This window comes from Choloepus didactylus, chromosome 13 (assembly GCF_015220235.1).
Source record: "Choloepus didactylus isolate mChoDid1 chromosome 13, mChoDid1.pri, whole genome shotgun sequence".
Taxonomy (NCBI): Eukaryota; Metazoa; Chordata; class Mammalia; order Pilosa; family Megalonychidae; genus Choloepus; species Choloepus didactylus.
The window spans coordinates 28,257,989-28,278,711 of NC_051319.1; the positions used below are offsets into that span (position 1 = coordinate 28,257,989).

General features: G+C 34.3%; 1 protein-coding gene across 1 annotated transcript in view; it reads left to right on the forward strand.

Moving 5' to 3' along the window:
• ADGRV1 (adhesion G protein-coupled receptor V1) overlaps positions 1-20,723 on the forward strand; it is a 635,274-nt gene that overhangs the window by 50,680 nt on the left and 563,871 nt on the right. Inside the window, exons 10-17 of the mRNA XM_037801795.1 lie at positions 721-897; positions 2,883-3,106; positions 9,814-9,940; positions 10,041-10,226; positions 10,973-11,153; positions 11,577-11,740; positions 12,879-13,002; positions 13,980-14,246. Of these exons, the coding sequence (XP_037657723.1) occupies positions 721-897; positions 2,883-3,106; positions 9,814-9,940; positions 10,041-10,226; positions 10,973-11,153; positions 11,577-11,740; positions 12,879-13,002; positions 13,980-14,246 (1,450 nt within the window). The remainder of the gene's footprint in view (positions 1-720; positions 898-2,882; positions 3,107-9,813; positions 9,941-10,040; positions 10,227-10,972; positions 11,154-11,576; positions 11,741-12,878; positions 13,003-13,979; positions 14,247-20,723) is intronic.

The following is a 20,723-nucleotide window of genomic DNA, read 5'->3' on the forward strand; positions in this document are numbered from 1 at the left end:
TGCAGACAGTTAATTTAACACTTGTTTAGAAAAAAAGGCATTATTTGTCACTGACACAATTCCTTGAGGTTCAGAACAGCTGTAGGCCCTGGAAAGCTCGTTGGAATTAGAATGTTGTGTAATTTGTATAGCACATAATGAACGAGCAGCTCAAGAATGGGAGGCATCAGACTCGGCATGGAAAGTTGAATGAAACTGAAGAAAGGAGACTGGAGACATGAGCTCCTCATTCTTTAGTAACCCTGTAGTTAAATGCATTAATCTGAGATACGACTTTTGGCAGGCATGGGGTTACTAATGTGCTGTCGCAGTTGCAAACTATCTGAAAGCAAAGAACAACTCTTTATGAATGGGGCAGTCTGATTTAGCAGATGTCTAAGGAACTCAGAAAAAAAGACTCAGAGACTAGAAAATAAGCCATGTAAAATTAGCATTTTCCTTTTGATCAGTCCATTTTCCATACCCTTCCTCATCTTTCTATATATAAATATTTCAAGTGCTATATCTAGAACTAATTCAGCAATCTTCTTGATAAATAAGTAAAATATGACTTTTCTTTCTTTCTTTTTAGAGAGTTTTTCGTAAAACTGTATTGAGTCTCTTTCCTTGATGTTTTAAACAGTATTATCAGTTTAGCTAATAATTGCATTAAAAATGTAATTAAATTAAAAAATTTCTGTCTAACAACTTTTATGGTTTTTCATTTGTTTTTTTTTATAGATGGAAACTGTGGAATTGGTGAACATAATTCCCCCTATCCCACCTATAAGTCCTAGATTTGGGAAAATCCAAAATATTTCTCTACTAATTACTCCAGACATTGCGAATGGTGAAATTGGCTTTACTAGCAATTTTCCAATCATTTTGTATGAACCAGAATATTTCCCTGCTGAAGTGGTAAGTGGGCATTCTCTTATTGATGGAGGGCCTAATGAGATAATGTACATATACTATCGTTCTTTTATAGGATTAGCATATAGAGTTAACAAATCTTGAAAAACTTCACCATTTGTAGCAAGCCTTGAATATTTAATTTGCCCCAAGTAACTGATAAGGGTGTGATTTTCCACCGTCTTTTGCTATATTTGATAGAATAAAGTTACTATTAATTGCTCACACTGAGAGTAGGATATTTTGATGTGTCTGTTTTAGATAACAATGGTATGCCATTTTGTCTCAGTGATAGGCAAATACAATTTTTTTTTTTAATGGCCAAGTGATATGTACCACAAGTACCCTTGACTTGCTCTATCTCTGAGCCCTTGTGGACTGGAGTGTAGATAATGGTGGTAAAGTTTTAGGGCAGTGAATCTTGGGAATTTTATATTGAAAATAAATTAAATATATCTGTCTTTCTATCATACATGCATATTTGTGTATATTTTTATTTATATACACACATGCACATATAAAAGTATGCACACTCCCCCTGGTTGAGTTGGCCCAAGCCTCGGCCTGTGTAGGTAGGGATGGCTCTGTCCTTACCATCCCTCAGCCACAACCTGTCCCTGACACCCTCCCAGTCCCTCACATTTAGAGTTGATTAAAACCATATTGGGGTTCAGTTCTTGCAACTTCCTTTGTTTGTCTATTTGATTCTATAGTGGGCAGAGAAGTTCCATTTATCAAGACGTTTTCTAAAATTTTTCTTAATATAGTGTTTCCTGTTATATTAAAGGAGCATTTACTTTGTTCCTAAAGAGTGGACTGCTTTTATTTATCTCGTAAAGCCGTAAATTTACCATTTTGTATTTTCCCCTTGAGGCAAATTAGCTTTCCGAGAATGTTTTGGGCTCTGTGATCCTGCATTCTTTCCCTCTTGGTAAACAGCCTGAAGAGTAGGAGATCCTCTTTGTTCCTGGTGCCCCCTTCCACAGCCCTGGCCACACACATTCCCCAGGGTAATTTAAGGGCTTTGTTACTTTGCTGTGAATCTTACTTTGCTTACTAGTCTGGGACCCTGCTTATTGCTAACCAAATTAGCTGGAGAATTAGTGATGAAAACATCTTCCTTTAAAAAAGAGGGTACCTCTTTTAGGAGCTCAAACCCAATAGTATATTACTACCGTTAAGTATTCATTTATATTCTTTGAAAAAACTTCATCATGATCTACAGTGATCCTTTTGTTATATATATTTAAACTGTACTATACCTGAACAAAACTACCAAATAGTTTGTTTTCGGAATTATTGTTGATAAATTCTCTTTATTTAGCTCATACTGTGGAAAGGCACTGTCCTAGGTGCTTTACTCAAATGATTTCTAATGCTCACCACAAACTTGCAAAACAGGGACCATTAACTTCATTTTTCATGAGGAGATGGAAGTCAGAGAGGTTAAGTAACTTTCCCAAGATAACTCGGAGCCATGATTTGAGTACCTGATTTTCTTTCAATTTCTATTTATTGTATTCGTTAGATTTTTTTTTTTCTTATTTGTTCCTTAATACTTTGGGATGCATTTTACATTTTGCATAATTTTCCAGTTTTAATCACAAAAATTTATTTTTCAGTTTGTATTTTTACATTTACTTGAATTTTTTCAGAGGGCCTCTGATAGAAATTTATTCTTTTGCAAGCTTATTCTATATTTTTCATGATTCTTTGGCTTTAAAATATTTAAGACTTTTTATTAAGATAAACCCTGAAGAGGCACATTGTTGGATGGGGGTCATTTTGTAGCTAGATTTAATTAGAAGAAACCAATATAAATAATATCTAAAATTCTTTTCATGCTTAAAAAGGTTTGTTCACTTGTGTTTTTGATGTCATTTAATATTCACTTCTCCATACAGAATACATATATTCATATAATAGAAACATGTGCAGACACTACATGTGAGCATATATTTCAGAAGAAATTGTTTTTTTTTTCTTATAAGGTACACATTCCTCTACATCGAGATGGAACTGATGGCCAGTCTACTGTCTACTGGAGTTTGAAGCCCTCTGGCTTTAATTCAAAAGCAGTGACTCTGGATGATATAGAGCCTTTTAATGGCTCTGTTGTGTTTTTGTCTGGGCAAAGTGACACAACAATCAACATTACTGTCAAAGCTGATGACATACCGGAAATGAATGAAACCGTAACACTGTATCTAGACAGGTAATAACCCATTTTGGTAATGTTTAGTAACATTTTTAAGTAGGAGTTCTCTTAAATGTATACTTTTTTTGTTTTGTTTTGTTTTAATTCTCTTCTCCCTGTAAAAAAAAAAATCAAGTAGATAACGTTATGCTGGCCTTCTGACTTCTCTGTTACCTCGATAGCTTCTGGTTAGATTATGATTACTATTATATTCGTTACTGAGCTTTTATCATACTATTCCTTGAGGAGAAGCATTACATAGAGAGTTTATGGGATGTAGCAGATAAGTCTTAAGCATAGCTATGTCAGTGTATTTTAAAAAAGTGGCAGCAACAAATCTAAGATGCTAGGTTAGGTAAACAGCTCTGTTAGCTTAATTTTCAATAGGGGAGAGGATTACAGATTTTCGAGTAAGTGAAAAGAAAGCTTTAATCTTCATATAATGAAATTCTGTTTTTTACATGGAGTTTAAACATTAAATGATAATTATATTACAGAGAAATAAAAAATTAAGCATATTTAAGTAGTACTTTTACAATAATGCCTAGGTTTTACTTAGCATTCTTTGGTGGACAATTTATATAAAAATTTTTGTAATCTATTAGAATTTTTTCAGTAAGTCAGAAAATCCTTTTTTATGAAGAAAATACTGTTTTTATTTTATTTTAATGAATGCTCTCTTTTTTAAATCAAAAGCAAACTTACCTACTACTGATTTCAATTTTGTGTTAAAGTTGAGACATACTAGAGAAATGTGACATGAGGGCTTTGCAAGAATCATGCTTAAAAAGGGAAAAAAAATAACAAATTAATTATATAGACAGTATTTTGTTCTACTTTGTTAGGACTGAAGTAGTATTAATATGTTTATATAACTCCACATCCTCTATATTTTATTGTCATTCTCTTAATTTCTTTGTAGGTGTTTTGTCTAAACACATTTCAAGTTTTGGTTCAGTCTCTCCTTTACTACTCAAACAAGAGAGGAACACAGCCGTAGAAACCTGATGAGTATTTTTTTTAATGTGTAAAAAGGAGATAGAATGTAGGAAAATGAATTTATTGACTGTCCACTTTAATTTTGTTTGCTTTCAGAACCACATTATATTTACTTCTTTTCTTAATAAAGTGTAAAAAAATATAAATAAATAAAAGGAAAAGAAAAGCAAGTAAACAGAAAACCCCAAAAGCAAAGCCCAAATACAACACAAATTGAAAAAAAAACTGTCTAGATGACTTATGGTTTTAATATATGTGTTCGCTTAAATCCTAAGGGAAGGTATTTCATATGATGAAAAAATATCAGTGAAAAAATATCAGTGACATATAAACTGGAAATTATTTTTTTTCACTTATGACCTTTTTTCTTTAAATTAGGTTTGAGCACTTACTAAAACAGTGGAATATCTTGGGGAAAAAAACTAAAGAAAAATGAACAGTGATACTAAACCAAAGCTGTAGCAATCCATGGAAATTTTGTTAGTTCAGCTAAGAGTTTCTGCTCTAACATAAATGTTTAAAACAATGGTTTAAATAATACCTGTGCAAATTTATGGTGACAGTTCTTTAAAGTTACATATTTTCAAAATATTCATTTTGAACTGCATCATATAAACATTTGAAATTAAATACAATTTTCAATGTTCTATGTTTAAAATTTTTTCTCTGTCTCTTATGGGTTAAAATAGTACACAAGGAAGTATAAATCATGGGGTAGATTTCAAGAAGGTTGGTTTCTCTTTATTCAAGTAGAGGAAATTAGTTCAATATTTATTAAAATGTTCTAATTCAATTAGTAACTAGAGCATACAGTACTTGTATTATCTCAATTTTGTGTGAAAGAGAATGAGCAAATTACATTTGAATGTTTCTAAGACATTTAGTTAAGTAAATATGAGAATAAAATCAATGATTTGATATAGCATACTGGTTTATCAAAACCTTTTCAATTTTGTTAATTAAAAAAAACTAAAATGAAAGAATCAATGGGTGATATTAAATTGTGATTGCAGTGAATCACAATACAGTACTTCAACAACAAGAAATTAATACTTTATTGTGATAATGTTTACAATTTTTCTCTTAACATCACATTCAAATTCAAATTCTCTGTATTTCAACTACATATAGAAACAAGTTGTCCTGGGACTAAACAGTTTATGATGCTTCCAATACCATAGTAGTTAAAAATATTTTTTTGGATTTTTTCCCCCAAATCAGACACAATTTCATCATGCCAGTTTATTTCAGAAAATTTTTAATGTATGTGGTATATAACTCCACTTTCATAAATAATGCGTTTGACTTTTAGAATGAAGCACAAGAACTCTACCTTTTGATATGTGCTTTTTAAGGCCATTTGTAAATGCAATAAAAGGGGGATTTGGAAAAGTATTTAGATTTCCTGATGTGAAATTGTGTTTAAGTTATAGGTGTCGTAAGTAAAGTATATGATGATATTTTATGGCTTCTCGAGAATATTCCTGTGGAAAGGATGAAAGGTATATATTTTTCTGCTTAGAGAGGTCTACTTTTTCTAATTCAATAACAAGCTTTAGATCTGAGGACTGAGGTTTGTTTTTTTTTTTAACCTAATTAAATCTACTAAGTAATTATACATAGGGCTGAATGAAATTTGCTGTAGTTTGTGAACATGTACAGTGCTTTGCAGGCACAAGTGCCTTGGGGGAGGCCTGGAAAGGAATATCTTGAATAGATCTTGACATGCTGTCTGGCTATGGGGTCAGCTTCCAAAAGTGGGAACTGCCACTTATGTTAACATAAGTTATGTTAACGACTTGCTAGCAATTGTCAACAGCAAAGTACCCAGTGTGTGGTATTCCCATAAAGTGACCATTACTAGCTCTTGGGGAAAAAAAGGGCTTTGTTTTAGCTTTATTTTTATCTACCTTTCTGAGTATCTAGGCGTATTAGTGAGATTTTTGAGAAATGGTGCCTCACCTCTTTTCCCCCTCTCCCACACTTTTTTTCTGTGTTGACAGGGTAGAAACTGAAAGGTTTGTTGTATATTTTGGGTAAGTGTACAATATAAATGTCTTACTTTTGGTGACTGAATATTTTGCTTTGCAAGTGATTGTTTTGGATAAGGCTGCCTTTTTGCATGACCCCAGGGTTCTTGAGTAATTTTGTTTGTCCACCTGCCTGTGCATGCTTTGTGTGCAGTTTCATTTTCTAATAATAAAGGGAGCATTTATGAAGTTGGTATTTTTTTTTTGTCCCAGGAGTTTTAAATTATGGGTACATTTAGGATACTGGCTTAAAGGTTTGAGAATCATTGTAACTACATGTTTTGAAGGACTTAGAAATTTAATGTTTATAGTTTACACATAACCTGGAGAACAATTGTGTACTGATTGGAATTCTTACACACCATCTTTTATGAATCTCGTAGTTTGCATAACAGAATTAGCAAACAATAGTCTTCTCTCTACCAGTGTCTTTCTGAATGCATCTATGAAATGTTTTGCCTACATCTTCTCGGTTTATACAGAACTTTTCAAAATTTGTCTTATTACCTAATGGTAGCATATTTCAATAAAGTCTGAAAACATATGCATTTGTTTAATGCTCAGAATGGACTTTTATATTTTACATTCTGATCCAGTTTTCTTGTCTTCTAGCTGTGTGGACATAGGAAATTTTAATTAATGAAAATGTTGATATACATGAAATATGAGCAAATTTGCTATGAAACTCATATGACTGCATTAACAATATGATAAATAACTGTCTTATTATTTGGGTTATTTCTCCTGTGACCACTACCATGCTAAATATTTGTTGCCAGATTTCCAAAAGCTGGGGAAGGATGTTAATTCAGATTCTCCACAACATAGGAAGCGAGCTATCATTTCTACATATTAATTGTGGCTTCATTGTCATTTTGAGGTCTGATCATGAGTACTTTTCAGTTCAATAGGAAGTGACATTTGGAAAAGTTTATAGCAGCTTGCAGGATTGAAAATTCTCAAAAAGCCTGCTGGCTTTTAAACCCTTAGAGTCTTGCAATCCAAGTCCTTTGATCATTCTAATTCCATACTGAGCAATAAAAAACAGAAATTAAAAAAACACAATCTTCTTTTTATATGTTCTTTTGAGATATTTGTAGGAATTGTTATAACATGCCATGTGTCTCAGGTTCATTCTATTCCATTTATTATTTTCTTATATGTCCTGTATTTTCTTTAATACTAAAAAAACATGAGGTTAACATGGAGGTGCATGGAGAGCATTTGAAAATCACAAAATATTTCTAAAATCCGACCATAGTTTTACTAATAGTGTTTATTTTCAATCACTTTGGCTTATGTTAGTCCATGCAGTTATCCAACTTTTGGTATAATCTCAGGCAATGAAGTTTTTAAAAGAAATTTAAGGGCATGTAAAATTAAAATGTATTTTTTTGTTTAAATATATTTTCTAACTGCATGTTACAAATTAAATTTTTCTAAAACTGCAGAAACAAATCTGTAAATTCTGATACTTTATAAAAATAAAATATATATTAAAGTTTGAGAATCACTCTTATGGCATGGTTTAAATTCTTCAGATAGAAAGGCATGTAGGATGACAGAACCCAGAGCAATTAGTGTGGAATGATTTGTTAATTTTGTAAATAAACAAAGATCAAGTTTAAAATGTGTATTTTAGATGTTTTCAGCAAGGGATGGGGATAATGTGTTTTAAGGAAACAATCCAATTAGGCATAATAATATGATTGTCCATTTTTACAAGATGTAAAAAGTTTCTATTATGTATTAAAAGGGGACAATTAAAGAAAAAAAAAGTATCTCTTATTTCTCTTCCTGGAGGAGCACTGCACTCTGGTATGTAGGTGGAAGGTTCCATTTCCTATTGGGGCACAGAGCAGGTTTGCAGAGGTGGTGTTTTTTAGTTTCATTGCCAACGTCAATACAAGTCTAAATGCTGGAGAACTAATCAGTGCAACATCAACCAAAGGTGTGATCTAATCAATGATCTCCCCAAGGAATTTTACTAGTGTTCTCTGCCTTTGGTGATCGTTCACACATACCATTCACTTATGTTAAGAATATGCTAGATTGAACTAGCCCTGGGGGATGTATGAAAGTTTATAAGCCTCATGTTTTTGATAACCTGATGACCCTTGGCTTATAACAATGTGGGCATACCAACCATCTGTGATATAACACTCTGTAAGTTAGAAACAGCCACTTGGACAACTGTGCTGTGGAATACTCAGACTGTTAAAATTGATGATTTATATTTATATTTATTGACATGGAAAGATGCACATAATATATTGCTAAGTGAAAGAAGCAGGCTATAGAAGAACATGATCCTGTAATCCATATTTATATCAATATCCATTCATAGCTGTGGGGAGGGTTATTCTTCAAACTGTTAATAGTGGTCATGTCTGGGTGATGAAATTTTGTCTTTATAGTTTGTGTTTGCATTTTATTTTTGCAGTGAGGAGCTATTTTTACAATCAGAAAAAAAAAAATTAAGTACATTCAATTTGAAAAACATTGCTGAAAATAAAAGTTCCATTTAAAAAATCCTCAAATTTCCTGAGAAGTCACTTATACATATCTGTAAAAAAAGAAAAGAAAGAAAGAAACAAACTTTCATGTGAGCAAAGAAAAAACTGTTCAACTGCCTCCATAACTGAGCCATATAATGTGCTCACTACTCTTAGGATTAAAAGGAAAAAGGGAAGCCTTTTAAGGAGAACATGTGAAATCAGGATCTTCTGACCTATCATGGTTAATATGCATATTTTAAAGTGCCTGGTGTCTGAAGCATCATTGCAAATATTTTAATCCAAGCTTTTGATGGCAGTTGATTTATAGGTCGGTACTTCTAATTCCACAGCCTGTAGGACAAGAGAGAAAACATCCTGTTTCTGAGAGCAAAGAAATGATTTCACTCACCCCAGCAGTTTCTGTTGCATAAAAGAGACATATGCTGTTGATCTCAGTACAAGTCACACTTTATTCCATCATGATTGATATAATTGTAGGATGGGATAGCAAGAGACTAAAATCAGTGCAGAACTTCTCTGGACTAAAGGGCTGTGAAAGGCATTACTGGTTTTGGCACATAGAGTGGATAACTATACATTGGCTGGACCGAGATGGTCAGTAAAATAAAATGCACAAATCTAACACTGTGTTGAAATCATGTCGTGAGTTCTGTAGAATGTTAAAGAGTCAATAATTATAAAGACTAACATGCAACTCTACATAAGCCACAATATTCATTTATAGACTATTTCCCCCACCTTAAAAATGAAGAGATGGCCTTAGAAATCTGTTCACAGTAGCTTAAAAGATCAATCAGTATGCATCAGAAAGATCTACCTGCTGATTTCTATAGCAATCTGTCATAGTTGAAGAAATAATGCTTAATAATGTAGGTTCTCTGTATTGTCCTTATTAAATTGAATCTTACTGACCAAGTTAAAAAAATAAAAAAAATAAAATATAGTACATTGACAACTTTTGGTTTGCAAATGGAGTGTTTGGTTTCAGTCAAATGAGAAAGACAGAATGAATTCAGAAAAAATTCTTCCATAACTATTAGAAGTAAAACTGTTTTGATTTTAAGTGATTTTAATACACTTAAATTCAATTTAAAGTTTTAATTCCTAATAAATGTCCTTTTTTTCAGAAGTAAAACTATAGGTAGTGGGTGCCTTTTTTTCCCTCCAACTTCTGCAGGGTCAATGCAGAAAATCAAGTGCTGAAATCTGGATATACTAACTGTGACTTAATTATTTTGGAAAATGATGATCCTGGGGGAGTATTTGAATTTTCTTCTGCTTCCAGAGGACCCTATGTTATAAAAGTAAGTATGAAGGAAACTTCAATATACTTTGTGCTCACAACTTCAGAAGAATGATATTCAGAAGGATTTGAATGTTTGTAAATTTTTGTTTTCTTTCAAGGAAGGAGAATCTGTAGAGCTCCATATCATCCGATCCAGGGGAGCTCTTGTTAAACAATTTCTACACTACTGGGTAGAGCCAAGAGATAGCAGTGAATTCTATGGAAACTCAGGGGTACTAGAATTTAAACCTGGGGAAAGGGAGATTATAATCACCTTGCTAACAAGATTGGATGGGAAACCAGAGGTATGAGATTTTATTTTTTCCTTGTGCTTTTATGGAAATTTATGATATATAGCATATTATAAATATAAATATTTTGAATATTGGCAGGGAGATACAGGAAAGAAAGTAGACAAGAAATAATTGAGCAGTACTTATGTTTGGGGAAAAAAAGCTCAAAAACAAACTATAATACTCGTTCAAATTTGAGTGATGCATTTTAATCCTACATAAAGAAATACCAAGCAATCTTAAACTTTCAGTGTGTGATACATTTCCATATCCTTTTAACCTGTTGGTTGTTAAGCCTTATATATATAATCTCTACTGACTGAAATGTTAATGATATGGTTTTGAACTGAAGTTATATGGTAATGTTATTTTTAAAGAAAATGAAGTTTTATATTAATGGAACTAGGTGTAATTCAATTAGGTTTATGCACTAATGTATATGTAGTTTTTAAATTAATTTTATTTTATTTAGTCTTGTTAGTTTAAATAATCAGCAATAAGGTATGGTTTCCTTACTGTTTTATAATATTATCATGGTTTATCTTTTCTCTTTTTAGACAATGTATATTTATGTCTAGTGTCTTAATTGATGAGATAATGTTAAAAGAAATTTTATGAATAAGATCAGTTCTTTCATCTTTTCAGTGAGTTACATGTTTCTGAAAACATTGTATATTAATATTATTGACTATATATCTTTCATTTGCTCTGATAATTTCAACCTTATATTTTTTCCTAATTTGACATTCTCATGTTAGCGGGATGAGCACTATTGGGTGGTCCTTGGCAGCCATGGTGAACGGGAAAGCAAGCTGGGAAGTGCTACGGTTGTGAACATAACGATTCTGAAAAATGATGATCCTCATGGAATTATAGAATTTGTTTTTGATGGCTTAATTGTGATGATAAATGAAAGTAAAGGAGACAATACTTACAGTGGTAATTTATTCTACTTCTTATAATCTATAGTTGTTTACTAAAGAGGAAATATCATTTTTTAGTTTATCTCTTTAGCATGTAGTTATTTTCACTTGTCCATTGTTTCTTAGAAATTGCATATAGTTCCAAAATTTTTTTTTGTCAGACATATTTAGAATCTCTATTTTTACTTCATACATATTATTGTGATGATATTGATGACTGGTTGTATTTTGATTTCAATTAATCATATGCAGTGGAACTCAAGTACTCAAGAGTGAGTCAAGTCAGGTTGGCGAAACTTTAAAACTAAGAGTTACTGCTAATAATTGGCTTTTATTAAAAAGAGTTCTTATTTTTACTTTTGTTTATTGGAGCAATTTCTTTATTGTTTTAATATTATTTAATATATTCACATATGTTAAATATGTTTGTATTTCACAGCTGTTTATGGTGTAATAAGAAATCGAGGTAACTTTGGTGATGTTAGTGTATCGTGGGTGGTTAGCCCAGATTTTACAGAGGATGTATTTCCTATCCAAGGGAATATTTTCTTTGGAGATCAGGAATTTTCAAAAAATATCACCATTTACTCCCTTGCAGATGAGGTAAATATTGCATATATAACACTCTGCTCTGCTTGTTTTAGTGGCTCAAAAATTATTTTTTATTGAATAATTAAATACCTGGTAATCTATTTTGTCATGAAGTATGAGATAAAGAACTCTGGTATGAAAAAGTTTGACCGTAAGCTAACAAAGAAATGTTACTCTTTAGTTCCCCTGAAGGCTTTTTTAGCTCTTGGAACTGATAGTGGTCAGTGATACTGCTGATGTGTCACATATCAAGGATTCACAGTTGTGGAGAAGTTAAGTGCTTGCCTAGAAGTTAGGCCATTTGGAGACAAGATTGCCATTTATCAAGATTTCACATCAGTTTCCACTCTTAGAATGGGGACACTGGGCCAGATGGATCATGGATCCTGCATGGTGTTTTTTCTTACTGATGTGAAGATAAAGTAGGTACTGTCTATAGAGAACTTAGTGACAATGGAGAGTGAACCTTTCTGAGGGGAGCTGGTCTTAGGACACTGATGGTGACTTATCTGCTTTCCCTCACATCCACCCCTTGGAAGACACATCCCAGCTTTCTTCTCTTTTAGGGTGGGGAGGGGACCAGTTCACATGAAGTGAAAGAGAAACAGTGTCTACCTGAGATCCATTTAGATCCAGAGCTATGGGATATCTCATCTTGTTATGACACAGAAGTTTTTGTGATCCACTTGGGTGACACTTTAGTAAGGTTTTTAAGAGGCTTTTAAGAGGCCTTCAAGAGTTAGCTGAACCTTGGTTACTATTATGAATTATGTTCTAAATGAATATCAAAGTTATTCTGTTTGTTTTTCTTGTAAACAACATGTTTTTCAATTTCTTATAGAAGTCATATGAGCTATGTAGGATTTCTGTTTTTACTTTATATAAGGAAAATATCACTGTTTTCACTAAATTTTATAGTTAGGCAAAATACCATGGCTGTTTGGATGAACACATATTAATTTTTTTTTTTTTTTTTGGTCTGAACCCTCATTGAATACTTCCAGGTTATTCTACCACAGAAATGGAAATGAATATTAGTCCTATTAATAGAGCCCTTTAAAAAGACAAAAATAATTTAGGAATATGTAATGTAATCATACATGCAAACAGACCACCTGCCTTAACACATGCATAACGTATTTTCCAAAAGATTCCAGAGGAATTGGAAGAATTTGCCATTACCCTACTCAATGTCACTGGAGGAGCTAAAATAGTAAATAAAACGACCGCAACTCTGAGGATTAGAAGAAATGATGACCCCATTTATTTTGCAGGTGGTATTACTATCTTATTTGAGTGGGTTTACATCTTTCTTACCAGTATTTATTTTTCAATGAATTTTTAAAACTTAATACTTACGGCATTGCAATTGATGCTTGTTTAAATATGATTTCATTATTTGTTCAGATGATCCTTATTTGATCTCTTTGAAGTTTACAAATATTTTTAAAGGTCTTCTGAAGGAAAAAGAAAATAAAATAAGTACTATTTTGCTAGACTTTATTCTTCCCTTTAAATACCAAGGTATTTTCTTTCCTTTGTGCAGAAAAAAGATCCAATACATATTGATCTCTTCCAATACATATTGTAGCCTATTCAGGGCTAGGGTGTCATACTCAATGCTGGTACTATGTGAAAATAATAATATTTAGTGGACATATCAATTAAGATTTCCCCATTTTTGCTACTTCAGTGGTATCTTTAAAGTGCCGTTTGCCACCTGAGGCATCTTTTAATTTTATTTCTGAGGTAAATTGTGTCTAATTCTTTCTTAAACTGTTTTTGGAGAGCTACAAAATTAACTTTTATTAATTCATATTATTAACCTTCCATTAACATGCATTAAATGAACTGGTCCTGTGCTCAGTCATCTCATCTGCTAACTGTGGTGGCAAAAATAAAACATAAAATACTGGCTGGGCCTGTTTTCAAGGAATATAGAGCCTACATTTGGAAATGAGTATATGAAGCAGGAGGCATGGGGTTTCAAATAGAAAGTAGTTTATTGACAAATTAGGTGGTGACATCTATGGATTCTATAGGAATTAAGAGGAAGGCGATTGAATGTTTAAGTAATCAGAATAGGCCTCAAGTAGGAGTTGGAAACAGATATCCTTTAAACAAAAACAGCACAGGACATTTCTTGAGGGGGCAGGGACAAATGTAAAGGGAAACCATAAATGATCTGAAAATTTGTAGACAGAATCAGAAAAGCTCACACATTCCTTCTTTTTCTTTATGGCTATGTCAGAACCTCGTGTAATTAGTGTTCAGGAAGGTGGGACTGCTAACTTCACAGTTCTGAGAAATGGATCTGTTGATGCTGCCTGCACTGTCCACTATGCATCCCTGGATGGGGAAGCAACTGCAAGGCAGGGAGACTTTGTTCCTGTTGAAAAAGGAGAAATGCTTGTTTTTGAGGTCGGAAGAAGAGAGCAGAACATATCCATATTTGTTAATGAAGATGATGTTCCAGAAACAGATGAGTCCTTTTATATAATCCTCTTTAATTCGACAGGTAAGTAAATTATGTTTTTATGGCTGATTTGTTGTTTTGCTGCTTTATTAAGATGACAGTAAGTACTGCTGCACAGTAGTGGTGCCTAATAGTGCTTAACTGTCATCTGTGACTTTTCAAGAGCAAAAGTGTTTGTTTCATTGTTTTCATAAGGGATGGGGTGAAGAATATGCATGTTGAAGCTTTGTGTAGCTGGTATTCTCTAGAGCAGTATTTTTTAAACTTTTTCATATTATGGCATATATAGAAAATTATGATATTATATGAGAAGAAGGAAATTTATAGCTTAAAGAGGCTGGCTTTGGGATAATGGCTGCCCTAGATCTTGCCTAGTCACCTAAGGGCTTAAAGGATCAATTTCTTGTAAACCCTGTCCCTCACCATAGGGTGCTGGGTACACTGGTTGGGAGGCTGCATTCTTTAGGTGACTGAACGCGATTGACTGTTTAATTCTCTGGAACTGGAGTCAAAATGAATGGCAGTCTGCAAGGGTGAAAATATAGGCTCTTTTTTCTTCAACTTGTAGATGAAGTAGAATATTTTGACCACACCCTTTGGGCACTGAGAATGTTTTGACCCCACCTTTAGTAAAGCAGAAGTGCTGTAGCTTGTCTTGATAGTTGTTTTATTTTTTTAAGACTATAAAGAACTCTTTTTTCTCTGAACCTTTTGAGAGTAATTTGCACACATGATGCCCTGTCACCGCTGAATATATTAGCGTGTCTTTCCTACAAATAAGGACATTTTCTTACATAACCACATAAGGAAGTTAATAATATCATTATTGCCATCCGATCCTCAGACCCCATTTAAATTTATCCAGTTGTCCCAATAATGTCCTTTCCAGAATAATGATCCAGTTCCAAATCATGTATTACATTTAATTGCCATGTTTCTTTAGTCTTCTTCAATGTGGAATCGTTCCCTAGCTTTTCCTGACTTTGGCAGTCTAGACAGTTAGAGGTCAGTTATTTTGTAGAATGTCCTTCCTTTGGGTTTCTCTGTTGCTTCCTTGTGGTTACATTCTGGTTATGCATCCTTGACAGGGATTGACAGAAGAGATGCTGTGTTCTTATTGTATCTTATCAGTTGGCAAACAAGTATGATTTGTCCCTTTATTGTGGGTGTTCACTTGTGATTAAGGTAGTGACTACCAGCCTTCTTCACTGTGAAACTACTTTTTTCCCTTTGTAATTGATAAATATTTTGTGAAGAGTTACTTTAAAACTATGTAAATATCCTGTTCCTCATCAGACTTCCAATTTTTTTCATTTATATACTTATCACTGTGGACTTATGATTTCTATTTAGTGCATTGAGTTTTATTTTGCCACTATCATTAGTTATTTGATACTCAGATTGTCCCAATTTTGGCCAGTTGTAGCCTGTTTGAGATGTCTTCTTTGTGTTTTTTTTTTTTTTTTTTCCTCGATATATTCCTATCATTCTCTGAGCATTTTCTTACTTCCTGGCACAGCAAGGTGTTCCATGTTCATCTTGTATTTTCCTGTCACAACACTGAAATCAGTCATTTCTCCAAAAAGACGTGGTTCCTTTTTGTGAATAATGATATTTAGATGTTTAGAAACCAGGATTTGGGCACTAAATGTGCTTGTATGCTTACTGTTACTGAGTTCTTGCTCCTGGTAGGTCCTTTGACTGTATGTATATTTGAATCTGTGTCTGCTCTCTTCCTGTTCCCTGTCTTGTCTTTTTCCTTTTATCTTGGCTAAACTAAGGCAACCAAAATAGTTAACACTAAAAACTATCATCTCTAGTGAGGGAAAAATTGACTTTATAGAATAATGGCCACAAAAGAAATTTCACAATGGCAAAAATCATAATTAACCAAATCTTACATAGACCAAAAATATTTGATGAATCAAATTATTGTTCTAAAACTCAGATGAAAGAAATTTCTACAGCTAAAAATAATTTTGGTGAAGTAAAAGTAGATAAAAGAAATTTCTGGTGTGAAATTTAGAAAGTTGATGAAGAAATGACATTGTCTAAATAGAGTTCACTCTAGAAATAAGTTTTTTTTTTTAATTCAGTTTTATTGAGAAATATTCACATACCATATAATCATCCATGGTATACAATCAACTGGTCACAGTGCCATCTTACAGTTGTGCATTCATCACCCCAATCTATTTTTGAATGTTTTCCTTACACCAGAAAGAATCAGAATCAGAAGAAAAAATAAAAACTAAAAATTAAAAAAAAAAACAAACAAAAAAATACCCCAGACCACCCCCCCATCCCACCCTATTTTTCATTTAGGTTTTGTCCCCATTTTTGTACTCATCCATCCATACACTGGATAAAGGGAGTGCAAGCCACAGGGTTTTCACAATCACACTGTCACCCATTGTAAGCTACATTGTTATACAATCATCTTCAAGAGTCAAGGCAACTGGGTTGGAGTTTGGTAGTTTCAGGTATTTACTTCTAGCTATTCCAATATATTAAAACCTAAAAAGTGTTATCTATATAGTGTGTAAGAATGTCCACCAGAGTGACCTCTTGAATCCATTTGAAATCTCTCAGCCACTGAAGCTTTATTTCGTTTCATTTCGCATTCCCCTTTTGGTCAAGATGTTCTCAATCCCACGATGCTGGGTCCAGGTTCATCCCCGGGAGTCATATCCTGCGTTGCCAGGGAGATTCATACCCCTGGGAGTCAGGTCCCATGTAGGGGGGAGGGCAGCGAGGTCACCCACCAAGGTGGCTTAGCCAGAGAGAGAGAGCCACATCTGGGCAACAAAGAGGCACTCAGGGGGAGACTCTTAGGCATAATTATAAGCAGGGTTAGCCTCTCCCTGAAGCAACAAGCTTCATAGGGGCCAGCCCCAAGACAGAGGGCTCAGCAAATCAAGCCGTCAGTCCCCAATGTTTGTGAGAACATCAGCAACAATCCAGGTGAGGAAGCCCAACACCTCTGCATCTTCCCCCAGCTCTTCAGGGGGGCCCTGAGTATATATTTTTATTCTCCACCCAAATTACTTTAGGATGTGTTGCTATTTCATTCTAATCTATACAAACCTACCATATCTCACTTCCTACTCAAAGTTCCATGTAATTGCAGTGTTTGAACAAACTGACTGTAGAAGTTATATTGTTTAGAAAATATAGATCCTACACCAGATAAACATCTCTTCCCTTAGTCTCACATGGAAGTTGAGGTTTGAATACAGTTTCAACCTTTACCCTTTGGCCCGATTTGCTCTAATCTTAATCAGATCTGCTTTATTCATTTCTCTAATTGAAGTCTGGGCTCTGTTTCACCTTTTTTTTTTTTTTTTTTAACATTTTCTATATGCATAAATACTGATATTCATATCTGCCAAACTCTAGCTCTGAGTTTCAGGTGTAACACAGATACCCAGTGTTCTAGAGACCAATCAGGGTATACATTAAGGGATCAACATCTCAGAGTTTGGAGGCAGCCATTACAATTCAGGAATAGATTTGACTGCTGTAAGAGCTTACAATCTAGGGACCTTTACAATAATCATTTCCCTGTTAGGCTGTGCTCTAAGAGTTAATTCTGAGTTTACACATTGTAGTTAGTCCATATTGGTGAGACATTATAGTGTTTGCCTTGGTTTCTGGCTTACTTTACTCAACATGCTGTCTACAGGATCCATTCACCTCGTGGCGTTGCGTGTCTCACAGCTTCACTCCTTCTCGTAGTTGCTCAGTATTCCATTGTATGCAGACACCACAGTTCACCATTCTGTTCCTCAGTCAGTGTACCCTTAGGCCACCTCCACCATTGCAAATCATGAATGCTGCCTCCACAAACACCAGTGTGCAAATGTCCACCCATGTCTCTGCTTCCAGATCCCTCAAATACACATCCCACAATGAGGTCGCAGGACCCCATGGCCCCACATACTCAGCTTCATGTGGAGCCACCACAGTGATCTCCAGAAAGGCTACACCATTCTGCCTCCTCATCAACAGTAAATAGGTACATCCCTCTCTCCATGTTTTCTCCAGCACGTTTACCTCTTTATATTGTTTCCTACAATCTTATAGAGATATATTCACATAACATACAACCATCCACAGTGTACAATCAGTTGTTCACAGCATCATCACATAGTTGTACATTTATCACCACAGTCAGCACTTGAACATATTGATTATTATGAAAAAAGTGGTTTTTTTTGGTGAATAATAAAAAAAAAAATAAAAATAAAAACAAAAGTGTCATAACAATACAATATAATAGTAGGGACAAAAAACAACACCGCTACCCAGAATCCCATATCCCTCCCTTATATCCCTCTCTCATACACATTTAACTTTGGTATATTGCCTTTCTTACATTTAATGGAAGCATACTGGAATGTTAATGTTGACCATAGACTCAAGTTTGCTTTGATTATGTTCTTTCCCAAATACTATCCCTTTTTTCCAACACTCTGGATGGTTGACATTCATTTGTTCTCCCACATGTGAGAACATTTTTATATTTGTACATTTAGTAACAGTCATTGGCCACGCCAGGTTTTGCCAAGTTGTACAGTCCCAGTCTTCATCATCTATCTTTACCTCCAGTGAATACATTCCCCTATCCCACCTTTTTTTTTTGAGCTTTACTCACAGACATCTTTGTTCCATGTACTTACAATATTGTGCTACCATCACATGGTATTATGCTATCCATTTCTGGATCTATACAGTTATTCCTGCTGAACATTTCTTTAGTCCTTCAGCATCAAATGCATGGTCTCTACCCTCTTTCTATCTCTTGGTAGCCTGCATTATCAGCTTTTAACTCTCAAAGTTTGCTTATTAGTGTTATTTCATATTAGTGAGACCATACAGTATTTGTCCTTTTGTTTCTGGCTAACTTCACTCAACATAATGTCCTCAGGGTTCATCCAGGTTATTATATGTTTCGTGTCTTTGTTCTGTCTTACAGCTGCATAATATTCCATCATGTGTATATACCACAGTTTGTTTATCCACTCATCTGTTGATGGACATTTGGGTTGCTTCCATCTCTTGGCAATTGTGAATAATGCTGCAATAAACACTGGTTTACAAATGTCTGTTTGTGTCTTTGCTTTCATTTCCTTTGAGTATAAACCTAGCAATGGAATAGCTGGGTCATATGGCAAATCTATACTTAGCTTCCTGAGGAACCTCCACACAGTCTTCCAGAATGGTTGCACCATTCTGCATTCCTACCAGCAATGAGTAAGTGTGCCTCTTTCTCCACATCCTCTCCAGCACTTGTAGTTTTCTGATTTTTGGATAATGGCTATTCTGATAGGTGTGAGATGGTATCTCATTGTGGTTTTGATTTGCGTTTCCCTAATAGCCAGTGAAGTTGAGCATTTTTTCATGTTTTTGAGCCGTTTGTATTTCCTCTTCAGAAAAGTGTCCGTGTCTTTTGCCCATTTTTTAATTGAGTTGTTGGTCTTCTGTTGTTGAGTTGTAGGATTACTTTATATATTCGGGATATTAAACCTTATCTGATATGTGGTTTCCAAATATTGTCTCCCATTGTCTAGGCTGCCTTTTTAATTTTCTAACAAAGTCCTTTGATGTGCGGTAGTGTTTGATTTTGAGGAGATCCCATTTGTCTATTCTTTGGTTGCTCGCGCTTTGAGTGTAAGGTCTAGGAAACCACCTCCTATCACAAGATCTTTAAAATAGTGCCCTACGTTTTCTTCTAAGAATCTTATGGTCTTAGCGCTTATGCTTTTGTCTTTGATCCAATTAAAGTTAATTTTTGTATAGGGTGTGAGGTAGAAGGCCTCTTTCATTCTTTTGGAAATGGGTATCCAGTTCTCCAAACACCATTTATTGAAGAGGTTGCTCTGTCCCAGTTGAATTGGCTTGACTGCCTTATCAAAGATCAATTGTCCATAGATGTGAGAGTCTATTTCTGAACACTCAATTAGATTCCATTGGTCAGTATCTCTGTCCTTATGCCAGTACCATGCTGTTTTGAGCACTGTAGCTTTGTAATATGCTTCAAGTCAGGTAGTGTGAGACCTCCCACTTCATTCTTCTTTCTCAAGATATTTTTGGCTATTCCGGGCAACTTGCCCTTCCAAATAAATTTGGTTATTGGTTTTCTATTTCTGCAAAGTAAGTTGTTGGCTAGAAATAAGTTCTTGATGAAAGTTATTAACTTGATGTAATTTTGGTATAAGTGTTTTAGTCCTAATCATCTTTTGAGCCAAAATATCATTATGGTTAAACTATCTTCAGGAAAAAAATGTCACCAGGTTTAAGATAGTGGATCAAAACATCCTGACCTGCTTCCAGTGGCAGGGTCTGGAGAAGGCGTGACAGGTGCCATGTCTGGTGGCGAAGGTAGCAAGAAAGAGCCTCTGAAATAGATCAAGGAAGTGGTCGAGGAAGATGTGACTTTCAAGCAGCAACAAAAAAGAAGAGCAGAAGGAACTTGAGCTAAAAGCCAAGGCTGCATGGTGAAGGGTCCCCTGGCCT